General features: G+C 41.4%; 1 protein-coding gene across 1 annotated transcript in view; it reads left to right on the plus strand.

Moving 5' to 3' along the window:
• Positions 1–24,557, plus strand: part of Jam2 (junctional adhesion molecule 2) — a 51,981-nt gene that overhangs the window by 21,699 nt on the left and 5,725 nt on the right. The window contains exons 2-7 of the mRNA XM_050138555.1: positions 7,867–7,932; positions 12,736–12,843; positions 15,326–15,478; positions 20,018–20,214; positions 22,171–22,270; positions 23,265–23,372. Coding sequence (XP_049994512.1) covers positions 7,867–7,932; positions 12,736–12,843; positions 15,326–15,478; positions 20,018–20,214; positions 22,171–22,270; positions 23,265–23,372 — 732 coding nt within the window. The remainder of the gene's footprint in view (positions 1–7,866; positions 7,933–12,735; positions 12,844–15,325; positions 15,479–20,017; positions 20,215–22,170; positions 22,271–23,264; positions 23,373–24,557) is intronic.

Below are 24,557 nucleotides of genomic sequence, written 5' to 3' on the forward strand. Positions count from 1 at the left end.
GGTTAGTCCATGACTTTTTTTAATATTTATAAAATCACTTAAGCAGGAGCTAGAGAGATGGGCTAGCAGTAATAGCAATCACTGCTCTGGCCGAGGACCAGGGTTCAGTTCCCAGGACACAATCATCTGGTTGTCCAGTTCCGAGGAATCTGATGTCTTCTGACCTCCACTGGACCAGGTGCATACATAGTACATGTACTTTCATACAGGCAAAACACTCATACAAAAAAATCCTAAACGAACAATCACTTACGCATCAGATGCAAGCTAGCTCTCTGCCCACACCCATGCTTAGTATTGTTTTAAACTTTCTGTGACCTTTGAGATCTACTTCTGTGGGTTTTTTTTTTTTAAAGCAATTTCTGGTCACTAAGAACAGCTCAATGTTCCAATATTTTCAATTTGTTTAAAGCAGGTAAGAATACCAATTGTGTAGCATAAATACGTATCAAAAGAATTCTCTAATGTCACCACACTGTCAGATCTATAATCTTTGAGTGAGATATATCTTGCATTAACTTTGCTAATGTTTTAAATGTTTTTCTGAAGCAGAAGACTTATAAGGTAGAATAAATGGACTTATCAAGCAAGACTCATTTTGGCCAGCCTTGGCCTGGGTATCATCCAAGCCCTGGACACTGGGTAGGGAGAACCCGTCAATAAGCATATTTTTGTAAAATTTTCAAGACGAGCAGGTTTTTTCTTTTTTGTTTTCAATAGTACTAGGAATTGAACCAAGGGCCTTATATATATGCTAGGCAGATACTCTCTCACTAACCTACATCTCTAGCTTAAAAAGGACTATTTATTTATTTATGGTTTTTTTTTTTTTTTGAGATAGGGTTTCTCTGTATGGCTTTTAAGGCCTTGAACTCACAAAGATCCACTTGCCTCTGCCTCCCGAGTGCTGGGATCAAAGGTGTGCACCACCACCGTCCAGCTGAAGGACACTTCCTTATACTGTCTTTCACAGCATACAAGGATGGGGTTCTTGTTCATGAATTCATTTAGCCCTCAGTTTGACTCCTGTAGCACTTGGATACAGGAGGTGGTCTCCAAGGACTGTGGTCTGCTAATTCCACCTTTGAAACACTGAGGATCTCACAGGACCAATGGCTTATGGACACATTCGTGTGCTCTGTCAAACCCCAATCCTTAAAATAGAGGGTTTTATGGATATTATTTTCCAAGTCTCTGGTGAGATGATGACTCATAGCATCTGAGCCTTTCCATTTCACACACGCATTACCAATTATATTCCACTGACATAAACGCTAACAGAAGGACTCGGAAAGCCAAGGGAAACCTCCCTGCTTATTGTTGCTTCAGGTTTCCTTTGATTAGTGTTCAGGAAGCCAAAACAATAAGAACCATTTATTTTAAAGTGCAGAACATGGAAACAATGGCCTGGCAGCGTTGTCTGACTGTCATGTTTGTGATTGGCAGGCGAAGATTACTTACATTTAGCTACGCTCATTTCTTGTAAATCCGAGGATTATAATTCCCTTTTTCTTTTTGTAAAAGCGGTTCTCTAACTTACTCTTACTCCAAAGCTGTCCCTGCACCCCTAGCTGTGAGTTCACACAAACACACAGTACTTGGAGTCAGCCACCCAACATTTTAAAAATGGCTGGATGAATTTCTGTTCACATTTGAATCTCTGGGGCCCATGGAGCTTTGTCCTGAAACAGTCACAGGCCATCAGGAGAGTGTGTGCAACTAGAAGAGGTCCAACTTTTGAAGTTCACTCAAATCAAATATTAAAAGACAGTAACTAAGGTTTTTTTTGGCCAAATGTGGCGTGTGAAAGTCTGCTTGTCATAGTTCAGGTGAGATGGCTGTTTAAGATGCGCATGACTGGATCTGTGATGGAATCGAAGCGACAGTTTAGAATCCGGAAGATGCTGGCCTCAGCACTCTACTTCATGATGAGGCCGTGAACTCATTTTATATCTATTAAGACAGAGAACTGAGTAGGTTTCCACTGTCGCCACTGTTATTACTTGTCTATTTTATTCATTATTACCTCATCAAAACTATAAGGAAGTCCAGATCAGTGGGATGAGTACTAAATATAAAACACAAGCCAAGTATAGACCAAAATGAAGCTTTTGTAATGTGTGTGTATGTGTGTGTGTGTTCTTTCCTTCTACTGTGTGGTTTCAGGGGTCAAACCCAGGTCACCAGTATATACATACATACATACATACATACATACATACATACATACACACACAGAACATGAAGTTGGGAGGTAAGGGATGCGTTTTTGGGAAACAGAGAGTTAAAGGGCAGCGAATGAAGACAGAATAAAGATGGATGATCATATTTCATTTTATATTTGTACGCAATCCTTTTTAGTGCATGCAATTCTTAAGAGTAAATAAAAGTCATAATTAAAAATGAAAGTGTTAATTAATAAATAAATAAAAGTTTTAAACTTTGAAATACATGCATGTGAAATTTCTGGACGGGTGAGTACAACTCGTGAAGAAGTCGTTGTTTTCCATAGAACTTTTAGTGATCTTTAAAATTTAAAAATATATATTTTTTTTCAGAAGAAGTTTTAGTAAGTAGAAAATTGAAATTGACAAAAAGGGAAAAAAAATTCACCTTCCAGTCTCAGACTGTATTGCTGAGTTCCGGGATAAGTGGGAGCCTTCAAGCCAGATGAAGAAAATAAACACTTGGGTGTGTGGTGTTTGGAGAGTTCAAAGCCAGGGCAACGTGAAGGGAGCAAAGATTATCTCTTCCTCTTTTGCTCAGGTTTCCCCTTAGCTGGTTTCCAGAGAATGTTACTCCTCATTGTTTTGTCTGAAAAGTCCACTAAAGTACTTCCAAAAAAAAAAAAAAATCACAGGACATGTTGGTCATAACCAAGAGCTGCTGTGGACACTAAGGCAGAGGTTTCAAAGTGTCCTTGGAAAGGTTAAAACCTTTCACGTTTGGAACATAATCCAGAGATTTTTATCATTTGATGTAGGATGAGAAAAGAAGGCCTACGTTTTCCTAAGCCCGCCTGTGAGAATCTCGTTTAGCTGTAGTCTTGACCCCTCTTCTGTTCGCTGAAGGTACAGGCTCTGTCTTCGAACACTAGAGAGTAAAATGGGGAAGGAGAGAAGACGACGGTAGAGGAGTAGCTCTGGAGAAGGGAGAGGTGAGTGGTTTCAGAAGAATTTGAGAGGGAGAGAAATAGCTGGCAGGTGAAGGAAGTCTATGGGGAAAGCAGAAAGGAGATTTGAAGAGACTACCTGGACCGTTTTCATGGTTCTTGAAACACAAAAGCCAACTGTTTTGAAGTGACTCTTTGGTGACCCTAACTCCTCTCTATCACTGAGCCCAGTGGCCTCATGCTTTGGACAGCCATTTGCATTTCTGATTCTTAGGGACCAGAGTCAGTGGAGGTCTACATTCTTCACCCACACCAGGTTGCAATTTAGGACCGAAACCCAGATTGAGGAGCCGGATGCTTAAGTCTTGGAGAGCCTGGGAAGTTTTAACTTACCGTGCGACGTGCTACCATGCTTCAAAGAGGTGAAAAAGGAAATGAAAACTTTGCCTTGATGGCTACAGATAAATAAGTCAAAGAGAAGATGCCATCTCGCGTGAAAGATTTTTTCCCCTTCCAGAAACATGATAAATTCTCTTTTACCATTATAAAATGTCTGTTTCCCAAGAACTTTAAAATCCTGGAGCTCCCAGTTAACTGTTCTCCTTAAGCCTGCTGCTGTATTTTTATACCTCTCTCTTTAGCTAGTCCGAGTGGAGCAGGGTTTTCAACCACAAGTGATTTCCACACCACACTTTCTCTTTTTTCCACAGCACACTCTCAAGGCACATTTATCTGTCCATCTCTACAGTTTTAGATGTCGGGGTATGGACAAGGTACTACCGGCATCTAGTAGATAGAAGCCAGAGATGGTGTAACTACACGATTGTGTACAGGACAGACTCCTACAGGAAAGTACCTGATTTCCCAAAGGTCATAATATCAGTATTGAGAAAGCCTGGTCAAGAGCCTTCTGAGATTCCCACGGTGTCCCTTATCACTGGCCTCTTCACTTCTACCTTCCCGCTGTGCTCAGAGCCAGACCTTTGTCTTCATCAATACCAATCTCTCATCTCCCCAGTCCTGCCTTAGAATAGACCTAGGACCTTTCCACGTGACATCTGTATTAACTGTCAGTCCATGTTCACAGTTCAACTGAAGGGAAGTGGGGCACTGTGCCTGACATAGCACAGTATAATACAGACTAGAATACAGAGTAGAGTGTAAGCAACCATGTGGGACTTGGGTACTGTATTAATTATGTATGCATACCTGTAACTAAGATGCCTGAGAAAAACATTAAGATGGGAACATTTTAGTTTGGCTCCTGTTTCATGGTTGGTTGGCCTAAAGAGCCTGGGAAGAACATCATAGCAGTATTATAATGGGGTGAATGAGCTTCTTCACCCTGTGGTGGAAAGGAAGCAGAAAGCAGGAGACGGGAAAGGGTCAAGGTCAAGTTAGCTCCAATACCCCACCCACCCCACAGTGACTTATTTCCTGCAGCAAGACCACACCTTGTAAAGTTTCCAAAATGTCCCAAAATAAAACCAAGAGTTGGAGGAACATTTCATATTCAAGCCATAACCACAGATAATTCTTACAAGGGTTACATGAGTACATACTTTAGAAGCACTGGCAATGCTGTCTGACATCTAAGAACTTAGTACATGTTGAGCTGTAGTAGGAGGCCACTTGTTTCCCAACTGCCCAGCAGCTCAGGCCCGAAATAACCACATAGAAACTGTATTAATAAAATCACTGCTTGGTCCATTAGATCTAGCTTTTTGTTGTGGTTGTTGTTTTTTTCAAGACAGGGTTTCTCTGTGGCTTTGGAGCCTGTCCTGGAACTAGCTCTTCTAGAGTAGTCTGGTCTCAAACTCACAGAGATCCACCTGCCTCTGCCTCCCAAGTGCTGGGATTAAAGGCATGTGGCACCACTGCCTGGCTTAGATCTAGCTTTTCATTGGCTAACTTTTATATCTTAATTTAACCCATCTTCATTAATCTGCGCATACCATGAAGTTGTGGCCTACCAGCAAAGTTTCAGCACATCTGTCTGGCGGAGGGTGCTCCATGGCTTCTCCCTGATTCTGTCTCTTTTCTCCCAACATTCAGTTTAGTTTTCCCCGCCTAGTTCTGCTCTATCCTATCACAGGCACAAAACAGCTTCTTTATTAACCAGTGATATGGGGGCGGGGAGAATACCACATAACCTCCCCTTTTCTGTGATGGAGGTGGGTCTTGTATTTTAAATAAAAAAAAGGTTTTAACTTTAACATAGAAAAATTACATACAACAAAACTGATATCAAGCAAGAATTACAGTTACAATATTTATATCTACTTTATCTTTTATTATAACTAAGGAAAACTATAACTATAAATTATTTAACTCCATCTAAGTAAACAGGAAGTGCATTATAAGCAACTTTGAAAACTCTAGAATTGACAGAGACATCTCACTGCCTGGAGAGTCACCCAAAGTTTTTCTGTATCATTGGGGCATCAATCTTCAGCCTACAGGACCGTAATATCCAGTAGACTTTTCCATGAAGCAGAAATTTTCAAAGTCAGCCGGGCGATGGTGGCGCACGCCTTTAATCCCAGCACTTCAGAGGCAGAGGCAGGCGGGTCTCTGTGAGTTCGAGACCAGCCTGGTCTACAGAGCTAGTTCCAGGACAGGCTCCAAAGCCACAGAGAAACCCTGTCTCAAAAAACCAAAAAAAAAAAAAAAAATTTTTTTCAAAGTCAATTCCACCTATATTGGCAGTTTGTCAGTCACTTTCTTTTGTGTTCTGCAGAATGTCTAGCAGACTCTTTCTATTCTTTCATGAAGCAGGAACCCCAAAGGACTGTCTCACCTTTAGGCAAGTTCAGCAGTCATTTTTCTGTGGGTCATGCATGTCCAGTTCATATGTCCAGTTCACACAGTAATCAGGCAGTCCAGGCAAGAGCAGTTTCTTGCCCAAATGACTAACCAATTCCATAAGGAGCCTCTTCAATGCCCATCTTCCTCTTGAAGTAGATTGGTGCTGACAAGAGCAGATGTGTTTCACTGTCATGAAAAGTCCTAAATTTTTAAAACATTTTAAATGCTGTATTCTGTAGCTCTTTGAAAGATTTGAAGAATACCTAACTAACTGAAATATATCTCTATATACCTAGAAAATCTAACTAACATAACTACAAGCTTGACTATTATAGATGATTATCTATTAACCTGTATTTTTTAACATTACATTTTCACATGAACTGCACAAACACAATACCTTAATCAAGATCAGAAATACATATACACAGTATAACAAAATTGACCTTAAATTTGTATAAACCAAAATCCATACCAATGCAAATCTCTATAGCATATTCCCCTTTAAATGTAAACAAACATTTATAAACAATCATTTAGGGAATTTGGGCATAGTTTTCTCCAAATTGCATCCTGCTTTTTGTTGGGCAAAGTAATTTTGGGGGGTGGTTATAGTGACCTTTTGGGGGATCTTCGTCCATCAAACCACATTAGTCTGGAAGGATTTTATAGGTTCTCATCCTCTGTGGAAACAAAAGAAGAAGCTCTTTTCCAAAGTAATTTATCCTTAGACCCAAATTATGAAATCAAGATACCTTTAAAATATATATGGTGGTTTAGCTTAGCATACAGAGGGGACTCCCACATCATTGAGCATTATTATTATTGGTGCTTTCTATACCAAGATCCATGTTGGCCAACTCACTTCCTCTTTTACAAGTCTGGGAAACAGGTGTATTTTAGTAATGGTGGCTTTTCTCAAATGCTTGCCTAAGCTATCTATTTTTTTCACATCTGTCCTGACCAGTGTTTATTTTAAGGTGATGAGGCAAGGTGTGCCCTATTTTTCTCTTGCTTGATTTTGGGTATTTCCGTACCTTCTTGAGACAAGGAACGTGGATGAATGTAAGAGCAAAAAGGACATACTCAAAGCACTTGGGTGGATAGTAGAATCCTCAGCCTGTGTGGGTGTATCCTGGGCAAAGTGTGAGATTTTGGTATGAGTAACCCTGTGCATTGTGATGTATTTCACTGAGATGAAATTTGTAGAAATAAAAGAAGGTTTGCAACCAAGCTGGTTGTTGCTTTTGCCCATGAGTGTGTGGTGGAAGTAGAGAAAGGAGATACAGGTGTCTAGTAGAAAGGGAGGCTTGCAAGTTTCATCTCAAAAGAGATATCAGAACTATTAATAAGAATCTGTGAAGGTTTTTTGTTTGGTTTTGCAAAAGAATGGTAATGGAGTCGATGAGAGAGTAAAAGACTATATAAAAAGAAGAGAGTTGAGTCTTCTCTGAGAAGCTATCTCTGAATGAATGGATTTGTGGGTGGGTTGGTAGGTAGGTGGGTGGACGGGGTGAATAGGTGGATGAATATGTGGTTGGGTGCATAAGTGGATAGATATGTGGGGGGCAGGTGGATAGATGGACGAATATGTGGATGGTTGGATGGATGGGTGGGTGGGTGGATGGATGGGTGGGTGGGTGGACAGCCATTACATTGCATAATAAGGTAAATTAAGGGCGTGCTCGTTTTCAGGGGTGCTGAGGAGAGTGTACTTCCAGAGATAGATTCCACTTGGGAAATGCTAAAAGCCCAAATCACCATACAGAAAATGAAAGTGATATGTGTGGTATGGTTTCCCTATTTTGATCATTTGTGTTGTATATGTTCTGAATTAATGCAACAATTGTTACTCAGATTATGCTGGCTTATTGAATGCTGTGTCCCACTCAAACATTTGAAAAACAGACTACCATATTAACTATCCATCTGTTTTACTGTTTTAGATCATAAGACAAATGGACTTTCTGCATCAAAAGACCACCAAGAAGTTACAGTAATAGAGTACCAAGGTATGGTGTTTTAAAGGTTTGATTGGATTGGTTTGTTTACATACTGTTCCCCCCAATGGTGTGTGTGTGTGTGTGTGTGTGTGTGTGTGTGTGTGTGTGTGTGTGTGTGTGTGTGTTGGGAGAGAGCATCCACAGTGGGAAGACAACTTTGTGGAGTCAGTTTTCTCCTTCTACCTTATGTGGATTCCAGGGATGAAACTCTGGTCAGCTCTATAACAGCTGAGCCATTTAACTTTCTGCCTGCTCACATCTTATTTTCTGCTTCTATGGTCTGTTTGGTTCTTGTGATGGCATTTATTATCAGTCATGATGCTGGTAGTGGATGCTACTGATCACGTACTGGGAGCTTCTGTGGTGGCCACGTTGGTAGCCATCTTTTAGCCAGCCGGGTGTTGGTCTGTTCACCTGAAGAGGAACTTTTGGCCTTCAGGCACCCTATCTTCAGAGATGAGCAAGATAAGGGTGGGGTAGAAACTCCATTAGGTCACCTAGGCAGTACACAATTAGGGCTGTATAACAAAAGGCACTCAGATAATTCCGTTAAGGCCTTGAAGTTGTAACATACTACGTGATGACGCTAATAAGGCACACTGTATTGCGGGACAATTTTAAATGAGGACGATGGCCAAGAGGATATCATTGACTGAAAGTGAGTTGGACTCTGGAGTACTTAGAGGAGGCCAAACAGAGCTGGCAACAAGCAAGAAGGGAGGCTGGGAAGGTTCAGAGTGTGCACAGCAGGAGAGGGTGACCTGACCTCGAGAGTCAATGAAATTCAGCCTTCTGCTCACATCCTCAGAGGCTTTTACGTAGGTCCAGGCAGATGCGGTGGGTGTGCATGCCTCAGCTCTAATATCGCTGTTAAATGTCACCACTGGGTGCTTTAGTCTTACATTACTTTTAAAACATTGCGGCAAAATTCACATGAGTTTAAAATCTGACGTCTTATAATGTAAACACTTCGGTGGTACTGAGTATATCCAAGCTGTTCTTAAACCACAACCTTCCGTAGACCCAGAACATTTTCTCTACCCCAAAGTGAAATCCTGTCCCCACTCGGCTTTTCTTTTTAAAGACATGCCTTATTTTTAACATGGAAAATCTTTCTATAATTTATCACAATCAAATGTTAATCTCAGGGATGAAGTTACTGTGCTCAGTGGGAAAGTGCTTCATGGCAAGGCCAGTGCTTACCTGTGTACAAGGTGCTGGGTTAATGCAGGGAGAACACGTGTGAACACACACACACACACACACACACACAAAGGTGGGGGAGAGAGAGAGAATCTGAGTCCAGAGTAAATGTTTACCATTTTCTTCATTTACTTTTTAAAAATTGTCCTTCACTTTAGTTCTGTTTCATCTGCTTCTAATGTGGCCTTCCATTAAGCACAAATCAATTTGTAGTTTCTCCCACAGTTTTGTTTTGGGGGTGGTGTTTTTTTTGTTTTTAGTTTTTGCAGTAACTTTAAGTCTGTGACATTCTGTGATTTGTTTATATGAAACACGTTTCATTCAGGTTTTTTTTCCCTCGTATTTCTCTGATGTCAAAAGTTATGAATTAATCCCTGGTTCTCCGGGCTGCTGGTCTGCCCCCACTTCCCATGGTGCTGCCAAAAGCAGATTAAGGCTGAAATCAGGGCAGCTCTGCCAGCTTGTACATCACATGAGCAGCTCTCTGCAGTGTCCAAACCTGAAAGTTATTAATCAGAGCTTAGAGCGACCATTTTCCTGAACAACAGTCTTTTTTTTCCCATCAAGATTAAACAGATGTTTTGACAACATAATCCACCTTAATAGAAAAGGTTGGTACCTTTTGAGTATTAATGTGTCTTGTGTGAAGACATATGATTTATGTCAATACTACTTGTTTTACTATTCAAAGCAGAGGTACCATTTTAGTTCAGATTTGGGCAATGTAAACATAGACTTGTGATATCATGTGGAGGTGACCTCACTGTTTTTCCCCATGGATGAAAAAAGCAGGCCACTTACGGAGCACATGTCACATTCAAGGATAACGTATATCAAACACACGCACACACATAGTTTTAATATATATATTTACATATATATAATTTTGACAAGAATTATTATTTTATCATTCCACTGATATGAGTATGATGCCCCTATTATCTGAGGCCTAATATGTGATCAAGGTCTAACCCGATGCCTGTGCTGTGACTACCATGTCACCATAACCCACAAGCCAGATAGGAAAATTATGCCAGCTGGGAGTTTTGAATTTTGCCTGGAGAAAAGGGAGACTTAACATCCAGGTTCTTTATCCTGAAATGTTAGCCTTATAATTCTGGCATTTTCACTATCTGTATTAATATCCTAAGACTGTCTTAACAAAATACTACAGACTCTAAAGCAACAGCCTTGTTCTCTGATAGTTCTAGAGGATGGTAGCTCAAGATCAAGGTGTTGATGTCTTAGAACAGTGGTTGTCAACCTGTGCCTCCTGGCGGGGTGGAAGAACACTCTAACAGGGGTCAGCTAAGACCACCGGAAAACACAGATATTTACATTAGGATTCATAACAGTAGCAAACACAAGTAGCAACAAAATATATTTTTTTGTGAAGTAGCAACAAAAATAACTTTATAATTGGGGTCACCACAAGATGAGGAACTGTATTAAGGGGTCACAACATGAGGAAGGTTGAGAACCACTGTGTTGGGTTTCTGGACCTTGACTTCCCTGTGCAGGACACTTTCTCAGAGACTCTTAGGACTAAGTTTCCTAGCTTCTAAATCTTTGATCAGATGTTACCTTCTGAAAGAGATCAGCTATGCTATGTACACTGTGCCCTTGTTCCAGCAATCCTCCATCTCCTCTGCTGCTTCTCTCTTCCCCATCTCTGACCTTCTGGGTTGCTTGTTGGCCTGACTTTTCTTGCTAGATTGCAGATCCCCAAAGCCAAAGGATCCTTGCTCTGCGCCAGTACAAGAACAATGCTGGCTCCACAGTATTATTGGACATATTTTGGACAATTGGATAGATCACTTCTTCACATTACGTATGTCTAGTAAGAAGGAGACGAAAGTGAAGTCACTAGTGTAGGGAAAGTCACTGGTTACATTTTCTAATTGAATTTCCTCAGGTTTTTCCACAGGACAGTGTACATGTTTAGTTAAATATATGAAATAGTGTGGTGTGGTATCAAATTATCTCTCAAGATGTAGGAGTAAGACAGAGAAACAGTGAAAAGGAGTGTGGGTGTGTGCATAACTGTTGGAAAACTCAACAAAATACGGGAAGGAAGCCTATCTAAAACTCAAGACTCCGGAAGTTACCACCCTTTCTCCTTAATCAGCAGCACAGACTGCTTCCTCAGACAGGTCCCTTAGCACACATTTGTCTTTGGAGCAGAGCTGTAAACACCTCTGAAAATGATCGCTCCATGTGGCGTGAAAGCTTAAAGCTTTAAGCATTCAAACATATGCCTATAGACTTTTTGCCTGTGATTATGCAGATGAGATATGGGGCTCTTTAAAAATGACATTAAATATTCTTAAACATCAAAATCAGACATATGGAAAGGATTTTAAATTTTTATTCAGTGAAAGTTCCTGTGCTTTTTTTTTTAGGTCAAACCACATGCCTTATGATTAAAAGTACTCAGAAATTTGAAGTATTTCCGAAATATAAAGGAGCCTAATTGAAACAGATTTTGTTGTTGTTATTGTTGTTGGTTTTTTGTTTTGGTTTTTGGTTTTTGGTTTTTCAAGACAGGGTTTCTCTGTGGCTTTGGAGCCTGCCCTGGAACTAGCTCTTGTAGACCAGGCTGGCCTCGAACTCACAGAGATCCGCCTGCCTCTGCCTCCTGAATGCTGGGATTAAAGGCATGTTCAACCGTCGCCCGGCAAGACATACTTTTAAATTACTTCTAGCTGGAGCTTCTGCTTGGCAGCTTGGAGAACTACTGAGACCAGTATTGAGTGACTCTCCCTAGTCGTTTTGTTTGGACAGTCAAAGAGGTGACTCCCTCACAGGCTCCAGAAATTCCTTAATGATCCAACTGTGGTCAAATTGCTGTTACAAAACTGATCATCTTTACGACACTGAAATAAGATCGGTGCGGAGATTTGTCTTTGAATAATTTCTCCAGATTCAGGCACAGTTATAGGCAGTCCTTTTGCAGTAGGAACCTACAATTAGTATAAGGCTATATTAGGTGTATATAGAGTGAGTCACCAGGGGGAATGTAGCCTGTGAGGAACTTCTGTGCGTTTTCCCAGCATGCCTGAGATGGGTTAAGGGTCTTTCTTAGGTGAAAATGTTAAGTACTCCCCTTGGCCTCCTTCTTGATGCCCATCATCTTTGCCTGAAATGACATTGTCTTGCCTGCATCTGCCATCAAACTTTAGACTCCTCAGATGCCAAGACTTAGTCTAACAGTAAATAATTAGCCACAGTGGCTGATTATTAAGTACTAACAATTTTTAGGCTTGCATGTTTCACATAAATTGCGGCTTTTGAAGACTCACAGTTGTGTGAGTCACTATCCCATTTATCGATGGAAACTCAGATTCCAGAACTTGGATTATGTCACATAATTATTACAGAGAACAGCTGTCATGTTCCAAATTCATCTTTGGGTGAAGCCAAACATGGCACCTATTGATGTGATGTATTTATGTCTCTGTGTATGACTGGATGGAGATGAATGGATGGATGGAAACGCAAAGAAAATTATAAAAAGCCATTTAAAGATTTTTTTTAAAGATTTTTAAATTAAGTAACACGTAAGATCATAGGATCAATTAAAAGTCATATTTTCCCTATTGTTTCTAGAGGCTATTTTAGCTTGTAAAAGCCCAAAGAAGACAACCTCCTCCAGATTAGAGTGGAAGAAACTGGGACAGGGTGTCTCCTTGGTGTACTACCAACAGGCTCTGCAAGGTAAGACACCGCAGACTTGAAGAGGTCAGAGTGAGAGGACATCAAGTGCAGCCCATATTCCTTCATTTACAAGTGGGAACGGAACAGGACATGACTGATTGCTGAAAATGTGTTTCTGTAAGTGTGAGATGGAATGAATAGTGTCTGAGACCTAAAATACAAAAGTCACAAAAACCAGACAGAGCAAAAGTAGGTGAATTCCACCGAGTCCTGGGATCCTTGGTTGCTTAACACGAAACACAATTATTTCACTGGCCTGGTAAACTAAGCTGTTAGTAAGGAGAAAAACACTGACTTTGGACCCCTACGGCGCTGCATTCCTTTAATCTTGGCACTCTAGAGGCATGCAGATCTCTGTGTGTTTAAAGCCAGTGTGATTTACATAGGACTACAAGGAGAGACCCTATCTCAAACAAAACAAACAGAAGATGAGATTGGGATTAGGGTTGCTGCCCAGTAATAGCAGCCTTACCACCTTCCCTGTTTCCCTCTAGAAAACAAGCCTACCACTGAGAAGCCTGGAAAGTTGGGATGTAAAGTGGTATATTATCTGTATTTTAAAAAATAAATAAATCTTGCCTGAAGACCAGAGGCAAAGCTAAAGCCACTAGAGGTCAGGTACTGGTGGGTGACACACACCTTTAATCCCAGGATTTGGGAGACAGAGGCAGATGGATCTCTGTGAGGTCAAGGCCACCCTGGACTACACAAGATAAAAGCAGAAACAAATCCAGGTGGTGGTGCCTCACACCTTTAATCCCAGCACTAAGGGGAATATAAAATGAGAGGAGAGAGAGGTTTAGGCTGCTTGGTTGGCAGCTGCCGAGCCTTGGAAGAGGTAAGACTCCTCTAGTGCACTAGGCTGCTTTGCTTTTCTGGTTTTTGGGTTGAATCCCAGTTTTTGTCTCTGGGTTTTTAGTCTTCGAGCTACACAGATATGTGGACTGATAGATACAAACAAAGCCTGGAGAGTTGGAACACATAGACCGTTAGTTACAATAACAGTTAGCAAGTACTTTTCATTTGTTGTACATCTTTCACTCTCTACTCTCCCTTCGGATTCTATAATTTATTACTAATAAAAATGTGATGATGGTGGTTGAACTATGGCATTAGTTTGTATGTTGGTAACTTTTCTGTTGCTGTGAGAAAATACTATAACGAAGGAAACTTAAGGAAGAAAGGGTTTATTTTGGCTTATCGCTCCAGAGGGAGAGAGTCTATCACAGCAGGGAAGGCGTGGCAGGTGGGTCAGGAAGCTTGCTGATCACGTTTTCATCCATACACAGAAAGTAAAGACGTCTAAAGGAAGTCCAGGGATGTATCTCCTCCAGCAATACTCACCTCCTAAATGCTTGATAATCTCCCAAAACAGAGCCACCAACTGGGGGGGGGGGCAAATGTTCAAAGTCATAAGCCCATGAGAGATATTTCTCATTAAACCACCACACTCACTGAAGGGCACACGTCTTTAATTCCAGGCACTCAGGAGGTAGAGGCAGATGGAGCTCTGTGGGTTTAAGGCCAGTCTAATCTATATAACGAGTCGTGGGCCACTCAAAGCCATGTGGCAAAACCCTATATTAAAAAAATCAAATTAATAAAATATTCCATCTGATTCTACTCCAATAAGATAGGATTCAAATTTCAAATGGCTAATAGAACAGGTATTTTGACATTCATTTACTACAGCTGCCAATTTAGGCACTTGCATATTATACAACCCCATTTTATTTTATTTATTTTTCATTTTATTACATATACTTATTTGGGGGAGAGGGGAATGCATGCCATGTGGAAGTCAGAGGACAATTAGGAGGATTTTCCTCTCCTTTCACCATGTGGAACTCTGGGATGAAACAAATTATTGAACTCTGCAGCAAGCACCTGTACCCACTAGGCCATCTCGCTAGCTCAAAAAAAAAAAAAGCCCACTTTAATTCACTACTTGCAGTTATCAAAATCTAATCAAGATAATACTTTTAAGGTCCTTTCCACCTACATAATGTTCTCTGGTATTACTTGAATGGCCACATATAAAATTCTGTTCTGAGCTATTAAACTGTTTAGTTTTGAAAGCAGAAACAGATACTAGACAGGTGGCAAGGCAGGCATTCAGTTGAGTTCTTTAAAATCAAACGTGGTGCCGGAGGTAGTGGTACACACCTTAAATCCCTGTACTCAGGAAGCGGAGGTGGGTAGATCTCTGTGAGTTCAAGACCAACCTAGTCTACTTAGAGAGTTTCAGGCCAGTCGAGGCTACATAGAGAGACCCTGGGAGAGTGGTGAAACTAAATAGTCTTTAATAGTCTGAAATGTCTTCCAAAATACGTAATATGCACGTGTAAATTCAAAGTTTAAATTTAAGGTTTTACCAGGAAAATAAATCCTTTAATTTTGAATGAAGTAACTCGAGGAAGACCTTACATGGAAAGTTGCTTGCATTGTTTCTAACATTATTATCTTTTTCTCCCCTCAAAAGGCGACTTTAAAGATCGTGCCGAGATGATAGATTTCAATATACGAATCAAAAATGTTACAAGAAATGATGCCGGAAAGTATCGCTGTGAAGTCAGTGCTCCATCTGATCAAGGCCAAAACCTGCAGGAAGATACAGTCACCCTAGAAGTCTTGGGTAATGCGCACACACGTGTGTGACTCCTGTCAGCCACCCCACCATCACCTCCAGCCCTGGGGGTGAGACACTAACCCAGCCCCAACAGGACCGCCACATTCTACAAGTGCCTTCTCAGCAAGACCAGGCTATTCCCCTCAGCTCACTGGCTGCTGAAATCACTAATTCATTTCCACAATCTCTCTGTTTAAGACTGAAGTAGCTCCTAATAGTTCCTCTCTGGATCATGAACACTTGCCCAAGATTCTGGGTTTTTGTTGTTGTTGTTGTTTGTTTGTTTTAGTATTCTTCATGGTATCCCATAAGTTGATGGAAAATCAACAAAAGAAACAGCAATTTTAGACTAGCAGAAAAATCAGAAAGTACTTGGTTCAAAAGAGTTAGCATTTATTTGGTAGCTAGCAGACATTAAGTGCTTTCACATAGTGTTTTACTCAATCTTCACTACAAAATTAAATTTGACAAATGAAGAAACAAGTTAAACTATATGCCCAGTGCCACACAATTAGAACAAGTCCCAACCATGTTATCCAGATGTCATCCACATCCAGATAAGGTTAACTCCAAGGCTAATATGATTAATCAGCATAAGAATGACTGATAGACACAAGAGTTCATATACAGCAGTAGGTAGGACCATCTTTTCTATGATGTTAACATTAAAAAAAAAAAAACAAGAAAAATAACCTTTTCTCTTTAAAAAAATGTCATTAAGAATCTGGGTTGTTGGGTTTTTTTTTTTTTTTTTTTTTTTTGGTTTTTTGAGACAGGGTTTNTTTTGGAGCCTGTCCTGGAACTAGCTCTTGTAGACCAGGCTGGTCTCAAACTCACAGAGATCCGCCTGCCTCTGCCTCCCAAGTGCTGGGATTAAAGGCGTGCGCCACCACCGCCCGGCTAAGAATCTTTCTGATGTAATATTGTCTCTCAGCTTCTTGACTAAGGCCAAGTATAAAGTATATTTACATGCTTGTAAAGAGAAAATGTAATTCAGGAATCTTGCAGCCGATTTAGTTGGTATAATCATTTTCTATTGCTGCACAGTAAATGATCACACGCTTTCTTAAGAGAACAGTCCTTTATGAACTTCTTGTTCTATGGATGCAAAGTCCAGTAGCAAGGCTGGGTTCTACTCAGTGTTCCACGAGGCTGAAATGAAAGTTTTACATGGACTGAATTCCTTTCTCTGGGCTCCGGGGAAAATCTGTTTCCAAGCTCATTCTAGGTGTTGGCAGAGTTTTATTTCCTTAGGATTGTAGGACTGAGATCTCATATCAAACTACCTATCATCTAGAGTCACACATTTCTTCGAGGCTGCCCATGGTCCAGTGACCTTACCTTTTTCATCTTCAGTATAACAAAGGCATTCTTGGTCTTTCTTATACTTTGCATTGCTGCCATTTCCTTCAGAAGAATTCACCCTGCAGCTAAAAGCCCCATGCTGGGGACTGGAGAGATGGGCCACAAGTGGTTAAGAGGACTTGTTGCTCCTCTAGATGATCCTAGCTGGCCCAGGTTTATTTCCCAGCATCCACATGGGAAAATGGCAAGCCTGTTACTCCACCAGGTCCTGATGATCTGCTGCCCTCTTCTGGCCTCTATGGGCATTGCATGCACTTGGTGCATATACATACATACATTCGTATGCATTAAATATAAATAAGTAAATCTTTAAAAGGTCCGTGTTGTGCGGCCAAATCCTCCTGTTTAATATTACAGACAATAGATTTGGAATCTTGTCTTTTTTTAAAAAACAGGGTTTCTTTGTGTAGCTCTGGTTGTCGTGGATCTTACTTTGTAGATGAGGTTGGCCTCAAACTTTCCTGCTTCTGCCTCTCAAGTACTGGAGTTAAAGGTGTGCACCACCACGACCTCCTGGTGATTTCAAATCTCAATTCTATTTGCTGGATTTCTTCACAGTACTTTTGTATTTTGAATATCTGAGACACAATGTGTACATCCTGAAGATGGAGATATTTGGGGACTGTCTTGGAATTCGGTCCACCATCGTCAGTCCCGAGTTTTCCAGATTATTAATATTTACCTACTAAATTCTTTTACTTCAAATCCCTAAAATCCACTTTTTCCAATCAGACCCCACTTCTTTTTTAAGTTTAAAAATATTTTATAATAAAATAAAATATAATAAGACAAAAGACCACTTCTCATAGTGTCCACAACCTCTCCAAAAGTACCACCAGCGGGGGACTAAGTGTTCAAACACAGGAGTCCATGAGGGTCACGGCATTTCAGATCTTATCATTCTGCCTATGAGTCCCATACACTTGTGGATATTTTCTAAGGGGAAGTACATCTGGTCTAACTTCAGAAACCACTAGGCTCATGGCCCAAACACTCTTCTAAAGGCTGAAGTTTAAATCATTCAAAGCAATCACTTAACCATGAACACTTAACAAATAAAATATACAGTGTTTCACAATAAACATTCCCATTCCAAAGGGGAATAATGGGGTCACGGAAAGGAAAGGCTGGGCCAAAGTTAGCCCAAGGCAGAATGAAAAGTACCAAACTCCACAGCTCCATGTATACTACCTGGGCCTTTGGTGGTGTCACCTGGGCTCAATGACCTTGGGTAGCCCCACTGTTCTGTTACTTGAGACACAGCAGGCTTCTCATTTTAGATAGCTCCATTTGGTGCCTGAATGATTTCTCAGTGAAGGTCCTGTGCGTCTGACAATTCTAATACCCTGGGCTCTCACTTAATTTGGGCTTTACCCTCACAGTTTCACATCCAGGCCACACAAGAGCTCCATGCAAAGAATCTGAAACTGTTACACAGCTGTTGGAACATCTTTCTGGGCTCTTGGTATAACTGTCTTCCTCTTGAACCAGAATGCCTGAAAATAGACAGACCAGCAGCACCGAGCTAATGCCAAGTACTGTAGCTGGCTAAGATGGGTCCTGACCATCTTGGACCTCAGCTCTAACAGCCTCTATGTGCCTTTGCTACTGAACTGGGGCAGAAATCTTCCTTTGATGTCTGCTTTACAGAAAGACGCCTACAAGGCTGTGTTTTCAGGAAGGCTCCCTCTACAGGAATTTGAATTGTCACACCATGGAACTCTTCTTGATGAGGGGTTTTCCGCTCATGGCACCCTTTCTTCCTTCACGGTGCCAGTGTGTTTAACAGTTACAGCTGCTTTGTCTGGACTCACCTTGCCCTCAGCCTGCAATTCAAACACTTCTGTGCACCTCTGCTGGTTACAGACTTCACTTGTATATCTTTTCACTTCCTCCTTGTAAATCTGACAGAAAGCAGTGACAAGGTACCACGCGCAGCCCGCACACTATGCTGCCTTGAGATTTCCTCAGCCAAACAGCCCAGCCCCCTGCCTTTAGATTTAGTCTTACCCGGGTTCTCAGGACACCGGCAGAATGAAGCCAGATTCTTTGTCTGAATGTCATAGTAATTGGCCTCTGATCCAGTTTATGATTCAAGGCAAGTCCTTCATCCCCTTGAAAGCCTTGTAAGCAAGCACAGTCTTTATTGTTTACCTGTATACTACTGGCCTTCTTATCTTCCCCACACCCACCAGAATAAACCATTAGCTTCTGTATATAGCAGTATAGGGCCTCTCTAGCCTACAGGTCCAAACTCTATTACAGTTCTGCAAATTAGTTCCATAGCTTATGAAATGTGTGCTCAGAGAGTTCCAGCAATGTTTCCACTTCTTGGCGCCAATTTTTGCTATTACCAACTTTCCACATTTTTGTGACCACCTACATGACAAGGAGCAACTTAAAGAATGTTCATGTTAGCCGGGCGATGGTGGCGCATGCCTTTAATCCCAGCACTCGGGAGGCAGAGGCAGGCAGATCTCTGTGAGTTCGAGACCAGCCTGGTCTAGAATGCTCATGTTTTGAGTGTATGTAAGTCCAGCATGATAGAGAAGTCATGGAGATGGGACCAGCTCAGCTGTGGCCTTGGGAGCATGAGGCTGCTTGTTCACATCCTGGCAGATCAGAGAGCAGAGGGGCCAGGAGCAGAACTAAGGTGCGAACCTCAAGGCCAGTCCTCAGCAACACACTTGCTCACAAGTCATTCGCAACCTTCCCAATACCAGCATCTGTGGGCCCAGTGTTCAAACCCACGAACCAGCCCATGGGGAGGATAGTTCATATCCAAACCCCAACACCCTACTTTATGAACTAATGAGACTCATAAAAATACTGGTCGGTCTGGCATCTTCAATACATGACTTTCTAAGCGCAAGTGTAATGACAACTACTTGGTAAGAGGTGAGGATAAGGTGAGCAAATGAAGCGTACGTGAAGTTTTAATAGGTTAGATGTAGAAATGGCTGTATCACTTTTACTTACATTCCTTTGGCCCAAACTAATGCATGTAACTCCCCTGGCAGCAAGAAGGGTAAAAAGTATGGTATGTTGTTTGCCCAGGAAAAAAAGGAAATACATCTAGTGACTAGTGGCCCATCGGTACCTCAGGTATCCCCTCAATGCAGACTATTAAAATTCATGTTCAGCCGATGAATAGCCTGTCCTTTGGCTTCCATTGTCTAGTGGCTCCTGCAGTTCCTACCTGTGAAGTGCCCACTTCTGTCATGAGTGGGAGTGTTGTAGAGCTGCGGTGTCAAGAGAAAGAAGGCAACCCCGCTCCCGAATACACATGGTTTAAAGACGGCACCAGTTTACTAGGGAACCAAAAGCTTGGCAAACACAACAGCTCATACACAATGAATACAAAATCTGGAATTCTGGTAAGGCCATTTCAGGTATTAAACACTAACCGTCATTGTGATGAAATAAATGGTTATTTGAACCTAAAATTATATAGGATGACAGATCAATATCATTACGTACTAAGTGGGGAGAGGAGGTGGGAGCAGGAGAGAGGATAGCGCATGTAATTAATAAATGATGGGACAGACATCATGGGAAGTGGGAAACGGTACAGGCAACCAGGGGGCTAAGGTGTGACCAGGTAGGGGGCAGGCCAAACCTTGTTCATGATGGATCAGGCAGTACTACTCTCTAGCTACCTCTCAGGCCTGGAAAGTCACTGACCTCAGCCTCAACTTACACTGCAGAGGAAATGCACAAAAAACTCAGCTGGGGACACACGGACCTCAGTGCTACCATGGAAACAGCGACCACAGGAAAACCATGTTAGGATGTTGGGGTCATTAAACTTCCCCAAGGCTCCAGATCTTTCTTTCACTACAGTCTCTGTGGCTTACTTATCTAGTACCTTAACTTGGATTGATTTGGTTGTTTGCTCCTTCCCTAGGGGAAACTGAGAGGCTCCATAAATACGCTGTTCAAGCTTAGTGACATTTTTATAAACCATGTTTACTTTTTCGTCTGTGAATTTTCAGAGTAGAGGTGGGCTGAAAAAGAAAAAAATCAGGTCATTTAATTTGAAGTCATTTGTTTCCAATACAGATAATATCACATTGGGTTTTAAATGTTTTGTTTTCAGCAACTCAAAATCACTACCACTCTTACAGGCAACATTAAAATTCGTCTTAGGAATTTTGAAACAAAGATACAGCCTTTCCTTATATTCTGCTAGTGCGGTACCACATAGAAGCCAGATCTTCTGATGCCCAGAAAAGCACACTAGTTCTGTAGCTAAATGAAGAGCGAGAGAGAGAAAGAGAAAGAGAGAGAGAGAGAGAGAGAGAGAGAGAGAGAGAGAGAGAGAGAGAGAGAGAGAGAGAGAGAGAGAGAGAAAGGCTGCTGTGCACAGAACAAGGCCATGCCCTAGCCTTTTCCAGTCCTCGGGAGCAGTCAGCAGGTCCGAGCGATTTTACACTGTGACGTTGGGCACAACACCTGCTGTCACACTCTGCTATATTTACTCCTGGATTTATTTTTTTTTCTGAGTGGGTGATGAAAGCCCGAGGCAAGTCTGAAATGCTAGGATACACTCTCCGCGGGAACCTCAGCCCTCGGGGCATCTAGAAGGCCATCTCCTGCTAATAGGCAGCTTACACTGGAGTGGGCTCTCCGATCTTCCCCCCCCCAGATCCCACCCTTCCAGAACTCTCCAAGGCGATCAAATTACTACTACAAACTAGAAAGCCTTTTATACCAATTCTTACCTCTTGTGACTTGGCAGGAAGAAGTAGTAAGGGTTGAACTTTCATCTTTCCAGAATTTCCAAACACTCTGGAATTGCTATAATTTACAATCCTATAAACATCCGTTGAGGGTTCCTGGGTCCAGAGCCACTTCCTGGCCACAGCTCTGACTCTTTGGAGAAAGTGCTGGTGATTGCTCCTGCAGGGAACCCTCTGGGACTGAGAAAGTGCACCAATGAATGGCGCTCCCCGAAACTAGAGGTATGGAGGAGACATGTAGCTGTAATGCCAGCTTCTGGAAGGCTACGGAGGGAGGACGAAGAGTGTGAAGCCAGCCTGGGCAACATCGTGGCATACTGTTGAAGGTAGCAGGGAATGGGGGAAGACAGACAGACAGATTTCCTCAGAGAGTCTTGCTTTTTCTGTCAAATTAAATAGGCCTAGCTATTTACTTCTCGAAGTCCTGGCAGATTCTAGTAGATACACACTCAGTTCACAAGAAAAATATCAAGTTCTGAGTCATTACAAAGGACAGACCCAGCTGATGACAAAATTCATTAGTTTTTTAGGAGTCTACTCACAGATTTACAGTTTAAAGGTTAAAAAAAATATTTTTCTTTGTACAAATAGCAATTTAACATGATTTCCAAGATGGACAGTGGAGAGTACTACTGTGAAGCCCGTAATTCTGTCGGACACCGCAGGTGCCCCGGGAAACGGATGCAAGTAGGTAAGCACTGGTGTGGGAGTGGAGTGTGGAACAGTCATGACTAAAGGACCCAGGGGATGGAAGGGGCTGAGTGATTTGAAGGACAATTGGAAAAATTGTAAAATGAGCTTAATATAAAAAAAAAAAGCAGTATTGTTTTCAGTCTCTCTTCTAATCGAGACAAGACAATTTGGCTTATACATAACCATGTTTTTAATTTTTCAAATAAATGTTTTAAAATGTGCTTCTAGAAAAATCTGTGTTAAAAAAAAAATCACGGCCAAGCGTGCTACAGTATGTTCCTGGGAGCCCGCATAAACGTGTGCTGCCAGCTTGCTGCGCATGTCGGTCCCTGCAGTCACAACACTGGGCAGGCGTTGTGCTCGATGTCACAATGTCTTTCTTCCTGGGGTTCCATGAAAATAATACAGCAGTGCTTACGTGCTGTAGCCATGTTAGCCACATGGGTTATTGTTATTAAGGCGCTGGCGATGGTTGTGTCAATGCCCTGAAACACTAAGCTTATGCTAATTTCAAAGTAGGTTTTTCCAAGAGACACACGAAATCTAGTTACAGGTCTAGATTATTCAGACTGTTGCTACCAGTATATTACATTTCACAAAGTGACATTTAGAATCCAAGAGAATGACAGCTTACAAATCTTTCCTAGGAAATACGAGTCTCAGAGAGCATAGCCGCCACCCCCACCGATAGGGATCAAACCCAGGCCACGAGTGGAAGTCAGAGAAGGGTTTCGGGGATTGTGTTCTAGACAGACAGCAAGTACCTTTACACACTGTGCCATCTTGCCAATCCTAACGTTTAAGATTTTAGCAAAACTTGGTTCTCTGAATATTTTCAATCAGCTTTGAGCCACGTCTTGAAATTAACTTAGTTAAATTGACTTAGTTAAATGTATCCTTAGCATTGTTACCAAGGAGAGCTTTTATGACTCTGTTGGATTTAATGATGGTATGTGTCCATGAATTCATGCACGCATTATTTCACATTCCAGATGTTCTCAACATAAGTGGCATCATAGCAGCTGTAGTAGTTGTGACCTTCGTGATTTCTGTATGTGGCCTTAGTGTGTGCTATGCTCAGAGAAAAGGCTACTTTTCAAGTAAGTGGAATTCCTCTCTCAGATATGGCATTTCCTGCGAGCAGAGCGATTTCTTTTTAAGGTACACCGTTTCTCCTATGAAGTTCTACCCACTCTGGAGAGCAGTTTTACCGCCACTGTGCCATAGATAATGTCCACAATAACACGTATAAGGGTTGGGATGCACCTTGGCAACCAGAGCGGGGGTGGGGTGAGGTGGAGAACGCTTCTCTTTTGAAAACTTCTAGGCAATTCTATGGACTGTGTGAGAATTATCCTTGGAGGCTATAACAACACAGACATTCAACGTAGACGAATGTTTATGGTGTATTAACATATTGTGGGATCCTTATATTTTAAGTTGGAATTATCTCTTTCAGGATAGACACTGATTTTTAATTTTACAACCACCAGTGAAATGTTTTCATATAAAACTGTAGAATGTCAAATGTCTAATTTCGTACAACTATAAAGAAAATTGTTAACCAAAACTAGACACCTAGTTGGGCATGGTGATATATGTCTGGGATCCCAGATCAGGAGGGCAGGGTGGTGTCATGAGAAGAGTCAGTTTGAGACCAGCCTGGGCTATATACAGTGAGATCCTGTTTCAAATAAGCTACAAACAAAACCAATGAGCACACATAGACCCTACTAAGTTAGAGATGCTTCCAGACAAGGTTTTTAGTTCCTCCTGGTTAAACTCTTGTAACTTCAAAATACATTTGACTATGCAATCAGTTTTCTATACTTTTTGAGATTTAAACATATCTAATTCTCTTAATGTATTCACTTTCTCCTTGTGTTTAAATTTATGAAAGTTCCAGAGCTTTTACTTGCTGCATTGACAAAAGTGTATGAAGTTGAATTTTTAACTAAAATAATAAGTTCAAACATGCATGAATTTTAGACCCATTGCTTAATAATGGTTATTAGTTTTAGAACTTAGGTTGAAAATTATTCATATCAAAATAAAACAAAATCAAAAGGAGTTCCTTATAACATAAATAAACGTTATGCATCAGATATATTTCCATGGCCGGGCGATGGTGGCGCATGCCTTTAATCCCAGCACTCAGGAGGCAGAGGCAGGCGGATCTCTTTGAGTTCGAGACCAGCCTGGTCTACAGAGCTAGTTCCAGGACAGGCTCCAAAGCCACAGAGAAACCCTGTTTCAAAAAAAAAAAAAAAAAAAAAAAACCCAGA

Source organism: Alexandromys fortis, unplaced genomic scaffold (genome assembly GCF_014885135.2).
Source record: "Alexandromys fortis isolate MF-2015 unplaced genomic scaffold, M_Fortis_MF-2015_v1.1 scaffold_11, whole genome shotgun sequence".
Lineage (NCBI taxonomy): Eukaryota > Metazoa > Chordata > Mammalia > Rodentia > Cricetidae > Alexandromys > Alexandromys fortis.